This window comes from Penaeus vannamei, chromosome 10 (genome assembly GCF_042767895.1).
Source record: "Penaeus vannamei isolate JL-2024 chromosome 10, ASM4276789v1, whole genome shotgun sequence".
Taxonomy (NCBI): domain Eukaryota; kingdom Metazoa; phylum Arthropoda; class Malacostraca; order Decapoda; family Penaeidae; genus Penaeus; species Penaeus vannamei.
In genome coordinates, this window is record NC_091558.1 from 5,084,975 (window position 1) to 5,092,474 (window position 7,500).

Genomic DNA, 7,500 nt, shown 5'->3' on the forward strand with positions numbered 1-7,500 from the left:
CTATCCGGTTAGCGAGGTATCACAATCATCGTTTGATAGAGATGCATCTTCGGGTTTTTTTCGTGTCCTTCTGTGGGATTCTTCAGCTAGCCATAAACCAGACACTGTCAAGATATTGCTTTAGCTATACATAACTATAACTATACATGAATGTACAGTTGACGTGAAAAGAAAACTCATTTCACTGCACAAATGATTAACTGCGAACCGCCTTTTCTCTACTAATAGACTACTGAATGAGCCATTTCCTCTTCCTAAGGAGGTGGACTACTCACCTCACAACCTTATCGCACAATGAGTCATGTCAAGATATCTAAGAACATGCTGCAGTACCCGCCCCCTCAGATCCTGTTCGCTGACTCTTGGGAACCTCAGCGTTCTATTATAGTTTGTCCTTCTGAAGTCTCAGCGTTAGGACCAATTCGTCGCAGGCTTTAAGTACTTGTACAAAGACTTATTTAAGTACTTGTACAAAGACTTATTTAAGTACTTGTACAAAGACTTATTTAAGTACTTGTACAAAGACTTATTTAAGTACTTGTACAAAGACTTATTTAAGTACTTGTACATAGACCTATTTAAGTACTTGTACAAAGACCTATTTAAGTATTTGTACATAGACCTAATTAATTACTTGTACAAAGACCTATTTAAGTACTTGTACAAAGACCTATTTAAGTACTTGTACAAAGACCTATTTAAGTACTTGTGCAAAGACCTATTTAAGTACTTGTACAAAGACCTATTTAAGTACTTGTACAAAGACCTATTTAAGTACTTGTACAAAGACCTATTTAAGTACTTGTACAAAGACCTATTTAAGTACTTGTACAAAGACCTATTTAAGTACTTGTACAAAGACCTATTTAAGTACTTGTACAAAGACCTATTTAAGTACTTGTACAAAGACCTATTTAAGTACTTGTACATAGACCTATTTAAGTACTTGTACAAAGACCTATTTAAGTATTTGTACATAAACCTAATTAATTACTTGTACAAAGACCTATTTAAGCACTTGTACAAAGACCTATTTAAGTACTTGTACAAAGACCTATTTAAGTACTTGTAAAAACACCTATTTAAGTACTTGTACAAAGACCTATTTAAGTACTTGTACAAAGACCTATTTAAGTACTTGTACAAAGACCTAATTAAGTACTTGTACAAAGACCTATTTAAGTACTTGTACAAAGACCTATTTAAGTACTTGTACAAAGCACTATTTAAGTACTTGTACAAAGACCTATTTAAGTACTTGTACAAAGACCTATTTAAGTACTTGTACAAAGACCTAATTAAGCACTTGTACAAAGACCTATTTAAGTACTTGTACAAAGACCTATTTAAGTACTTGTACAAAGCACTATTTAAGTACTTGTACAAAGACCTATTTAAGTACTTGTACAAAGACCTAATTAAGTGCTTGTACAAAGACCTATTTAAGTACTTGTACATAAACCTATTTAAGTACTTGTACAAAGACCTATTTAAGTACTTGTACAAAGACCTATTTAAGTACTTGTACAAAGACCTATTTAAGTACTTGTACAAAGACCTAATTAAGTACTTGTACAAAGACCTATTTAAGTACTTGTACAAAGACCTATTTAAGTACTTGTACAAAGACCTATTTAAGTACTTGTACAAAGACCTATTTAAGTACTTGTACAAAGACCTATTTAAGTACTTGTACAAAGACCTATTTAAGAGGAAGGAACACAGGAAAGTAACTCGGGATGTGTGAGGAAAAACGAGATTTGATTACAAGAATGAGAATAAGAGAAAATGGAAATAATTCAATTACGTGAAAGAAATGGGAGAGTGCCGAAAACGAGCGAGGAAAATACAACGAAAAGAAAACCAAATACAGCGCCAGAAAACGAAACGGAGAACTAAAAATCGGAATAAAGTGAGTAGAAATTGGGAGAAGAATGAAAGAGACTGAAAAAAGAAAACGAGAGGGTGAGGGTGTCTTTCCAGCACGTGGACAGTATCCTTGAGTCTGACGCAAAGTTCACGGGCCTCAAAGATCACACGTTAGCCCTCGCTGTTGCACGGCGCTCTAGGGGACCTTGCAATCTTGACCTGAAGTTGAAAATTAAACCCCCCAAAATCATATATATAAACACATACAGGTACTTATATCACTTTGTATACATTCTATACATTCTATACGACACGCACAACAACCCATCACAATATATACATATATACAGTCCAATGCACTCGCGTTAACCGATAATCACCCACTCCCACCCCCCGGAGACACTGGCCTGCTTGACACTTCCTCTTGACCGACACTTGACAGCACTTCCTTCCCTCTGATCTCAGCTCCTTCCTGCTGACCTGGGCTCGCTTCCTTACATCTCCCTGGGTCTAGTTTTTGTGTAAGGACCTCCCCTCCGTCCCCACTCCCCCACCCCCCACCCCCCACCCCTCACTGGAATGCTCGCCTCCCAAACCCTTGTCTACTTTCCTCTCCTTTCCTGACCTCGGCTTTTCTTCCGTCTGAAGGAGAGTCTTGTTGGAGTGGCGCTTATCTCTCGTTTTTCTTCCGTCTATGTGGGTGTGTGAATACTATCTCTTTCTCTCTCTGTCTGTCTGTCTGTCTCTCTCTCTTCTCGTTCTCCTCTCTCTCTCTCTCTCTCTCTCTCTCTCTCTCCCTCTCTCTCTCTCTCTCTCTCTCTCTCTCTCTCTCTCTCTCTCTCTCTCTGTGTGTGTGTGTGTGTGTGTGTGTCTATCTCTTTCTCTCCTCTCCTCTCCTCTCTCTCTCTCTCTCTCTCTCTCTCTCTCTCTCTCTCTCTCTCTCTCTCTCTCTCTCTCTCTCTCTCTTTCTCTCTCTCTCTCTCTCTCTCTCTCTCTCTCTCTTTCTCTCTCTCTCTCTATCTATCTATCTATCTATCTATCTATCTATCTATCTATCTATCTATCTATCTATCTATCTATATATATATATATATATATGTATATATATATATATCTTTCTCTTTTTCCTTCTCTTTCTCTCTCTCTCTCTCCCTCCCTGACTCCCCCCTCCCCTCCCTCTCCCTCTTTCTATTTATCTATCTATCTCGATTTCATGCATGTTAACTACGCTTCTTTTTATGACACTATCTTGTTTTCTTCTTTTTCATTTTCTTTTGCTTGTATCTTTACCTTGTATATTCGTTTCTTCCGTCTTTCAAATTAGTATTTTTCGCTTGTTGTTTACCTTCTGTTTTTAGTCCGTGTTTTATTTGCTTTTTCTTTGTTTCATTCCCTCTGTCTCTTTTTAATTGTTTTTCTCTTTTCTGTACCTACTCCAAACGTTCCTTCATTATCTATAATTGTTGCGTTTTTTGTCTCTCGTCTGTGTCTTATTTCTCATTCGCTCTGCCTACTTCCTTTACATCTTTTTTTATGTCTTATGTCTACTTGTCTTTGTATTTTGTCTCATTTAATCATCCTTTTCTCTTTTTCCCTCCTTTCTTCCTCCTTATTGACGTTTTCATTTGTTTAGTGTATGTTCCTATTCTCGTTTCCTCTTCCTCTTCCTTCTCTCGTGTATTTTTATCATATCTTACATTTACTCTCGCTGTCCTCCTCTTCCTTTTTTTAATCCCTCTCCTCTTCGTCCCATTCCTCTCTTGAAAACTCGAGCCCTAGTTTCTTTGTCCTATTCTATGTCCTTCCTTTATTTCCTGTCTCCTTTTTGCCTCGCTTCGTTTCTCTCTCGGAGTTATTTTCGGACTTCTTTTCCTCCTTCTTTCCTCTGCCTCTTGCGTTTCCTTCCTTGACTCCATGACGCGTTGGCCTCCGTCGGTCAACAGGACTCTTCCAGCTGAACGCGATTCCCTACAGTGGTCTCTGCTTTCAGCGTGTTGCAGTGAGAAAGGACACGCAAGCACACACACACACACACACGTACACACACGCGCGCGCGCGCGCGCGATTAAGTATATATATATATATATATATATATATATATATATATATATATATATATGTATATGTATATACATATATATATATGTGTGTGTGTGTGTGTGTGTGTGTGTGTGTGTGTGTGTGTGTGTGTGTGTGTGTGTGTGTGTGTGTATGTGTATGCGTATGCGTATGTATATTTAAACATACATATATGCATACACACCCATGTATATGAGAGAGAAAGAGAGACAGACAGACAGACAGACAGAGACAGATAAGCAAACACACACATACACACACAGACAGTTACGATTTCTCATTAGACGAAATACAGGCCCTACAACCCAATCCATTACAAACACACAAACCAAATTCCCGAACAACCCACTTAGGCACGAAACTGCCTGTCGCTCGCTCAAATGCCCTTTTAAGGAGAGAAGAATTGCCTTGGGGGAAAATACCAATAGATTTTAATCAGACAAACACACATGAGTCTGTTAACAAACGGGTGTCGATCGAGTCTAATGAAATGTCACCGCAAGAGTATATCTTGTGTTGACATCCAGTCCCGTTCGGCAAGACTTGTCCCGAAAATGCCACATGGCAACTCTTACCGGGCGGGTGTGTAAAAGTTTCATTCACGGATTTTGTTTTGTTTCATTCATTTTTTTTTTTTTGGGGTATTTGTTTTGTTTTATTTATTAATTCGTTTATGGGTTTGTTTGCTTTTGTTTTGTATTTGTAGATTAATTCATTTGTGTATTTTTTTTCGCTTTTGTTTGGTATTTAGAATTAATTCGTTTGTGTATTTTTTTCGTTTTTGTTTTGTCTTTTTCATTCATTCGTTTGTGTATTTTTTCACTCTTGTTTTGTCTTTTCATTCATTCGTTCATTTTGTTTGCTTGTTTGCTTTCCATTGATGTATTTTTTAATTTCTATTTTGTCTTTTTCATTCATTCGTTTATGATTTTTTTCACTTCTGTTTTGTCTATTTATTCATTTGTTTGTGGACTTGTCTTTCTTTTATTTCTGTGTTTTCTTTGTTCATATATTATTCACTCATTTGCGTGTTTATTGATTAACGTTTATTTGTTGATATATTCTATACATTTATCCGTCTATTCTTTTATTTCTGATTATCTATTCCTTTCGCTATTCATCTCTTCATCTGTCTATCCATGTGTTCATTAGTTTATCATTCATTCGTTTCCAATTATCTATTTATCTATTATCTATTTATCTATCTGTTATCTATTTATCTATTATCTATTTATCTATATTTTTTCGTTTTTTTATTTTTATTCATTCGAGTTTTTTCGCTTTTGTGCTGTCTATGTATTCATTTGTTTGTGGATTTGTTTTTCCTTTATTTCTGTTTTCCTTGCTTGTTAATTTATTTTCACTTATTACTTTTACTTATTAATCATCATTTTCGTTATGGTATTCCTAGAATTAATACTTAATCTGTACACGTACACGAAAGTACATTTATCCATACATAGTTGTATTTGCGTGTGTATGTACACATAAATTTTCATTAAAAATACTTTGACATGTGTATTTTTATACCCATATATATCATTGCAGATAAGGCATTACATCACACGCATAAGTGTACTTGTATAGTACTTACAGATCTTATATACATCAACATGAACAATAACATATTTTATCCCACTCTCCCGCCCACCTTTCCATCCACCCATGCCCATCCCTGCCCCCCCCCCCACGCCCATCCCTGCCCCCCCCCACGCCCATCCCTGCCCCCCCCCCACGCCCATCCCTCCCCCTCCACGCCCATCCCTGCCCCACCCACGCCCATCCCTGCCCCCCCACACGCCCATCCCTGCCCCTGCCCCCCCCACGCCCATCCCTGCCCATCCCCCCCACGCCCATCCCTGCCCATCCCCCCCACGCCCACCCCTGCCCCCCCCACGCCCATCCCTGCCCATCCCCCCCACGCCCATCCCTGCCCCCCCACGCCCATCCCTGCCCCCCCCCCCACCCCCCCTGCCCCCCCCCCACGCCCATCCCTGCCCCTCCCCCCCCATGCCCATCCCTGCCCCCCCCTACCCTCTCCTTACTCCCCCATACCCCGGCACGTTTCATCCTGTATAAGTACAAGGACAATAACACAAAGACCGTCCTTGGTTGCTAAGATCGCAGTCGATAGATCTTGTGCGTAACTGAGCACATGCAGTTGTTAGTGTGGGATACCTGCTACGCGTCTCGTCAAGGCTATTTAGCTCTTGTGACAGCATAGGTAAGTAGGTGGTTGGACAGTTATAGCGTAGGTGGACATGCGTTGCGACAGGTTGGCGATGGAGAACGGGGGTATTTTTTTTAATCTATTTATTCATTTATTGCTTTATCGTCATACTGGTTGAGACGTTCGGCACGTTTTAATTGCCTGGTCAATCAAGGAATATTAAAGCGACAGGTAATAAAAGAAAGAAGGAAATATTTAAGATTGCGTTTAGATATTAATAAAAGTAGTGAATATATATATATATATATATATATATATATATATATATATATATATATATATATATATATATATATATATATACGGAGATCATTTTAACAGTTGTGAGACCCTTTAGAAATGCAGGGCTTGTAGCACGAAGGTGTAACCAAAGACGAAAACCAATTATAACGTAAAAAAAAGAAGTTACACATAAAGTGGAGAAAAGAAGAATTGGAAAAATAGATGAGATAACGTCACCGAGATTTTACAACTGTGATTAAGATGAAAGGTTACGAGAAGCTTCGAAAAAGCGCGTAGTAAAGCCATGGAAGCTCGTAGTTAGGGGGAATACAGAGAGAAACCTTAGAGAAAAAGAAAAAGACACTGAGGAACCAAAATACGTAGAACGATATGAACATTTCGAAAGGGAGATGAAGAAATGAAAACAGACGAAGAGAGATGAAAAAGAAACTCGAAGCAAAGTAGAGAAGGAAATCGCAGGAGAGGTAGAGAAGACACGATGAAGAAAAGAAAACAGATGAAGAGAGACGAAGAAAAAAATCGAACGAAAGTAGAGAAGGAAATCGAAGGAGAGGTAGAGAAGACACGATGAAGAAAAGAAAACAGATGAAGAGAGATGAAGAAAAAAATCGAACTAAAGTAGAGAAGGAAATCGAAGGAGAGATAGAGAAGACACGATGAAGAAAAGAAAACAGATGAAGAGAGATGAAGAAAAAAATCGAACGAAAGAAGAGAAGGAAATCGGAGGAGAGGTAGAGAAGACACGATGAAGAAAAGAAAACAGATGAAGAGAGACGAAGAAAAAAATCGAACGAAAGTAGAGAAGGAAATCGAAGGAGAGGTAGAGAAGACACGATGAAGAAAAGAAAACAGATGAAGAGAGATGAAGAAAAAAATCGAACGAAAGAAGAGAAGGAAATCGGAGGAGAGGTAGAGAAGACACGATGAAGAAAAGAAAACAGATGAAGAGAGACGAAGAAAAAAATCGAACGAAAGTAGAGAAGGAAATCGAAGGAGAGGTAGAGAAGACACGATGAAGAAAAGAAAACAGATGAAGAGAGATGAAGAAAAAAATCGAACGAAAGTAGAGAAGGAAATCG

General features: G+C 38.5%; 2 protein-coding genes across 2 annotated transcripts in view; both read left to right on the forward strand.

Annotated features, from left to right (window-relative positions):
* The window catches only part of LOC113820418 (uncharacterized), a 72,414-nt gene that overhangs the window by 14,381 nt on the left and 50,533 nt on the right, over window positions 1-7,500 (forward strand). The gene's annotated exons all lie outside the window — the stretch shown is intronic.
* The window catches only part of LOC138862835 (uncharacterized), a 13,993-nt gene continuing 6,787 nt past the window's right edge, over window positions 295-7,500 (forward strand). Inside the window, exons 1-5 of the mRNA XM_070126004.1 lie at window positions 295-387; window positions 488-966; window positions 1,064-1,068; window positions 1,101-1,729; window positions 1,984-2,138. Coding sequence (XP_069982105.1) covers window positions 295-387; window positions 488-966; window positions 1,064-1,068; window positions 1,101-1,729; window positions 1,984-2,138 — 1,361 coding nt within the window. The remainder of the gene's footprint in view (window positions 388-487; window positions 967-1,063; window positions 1,069-1,100; window positions 1,730-1,983; window positions 2,139-7,500) is intronic.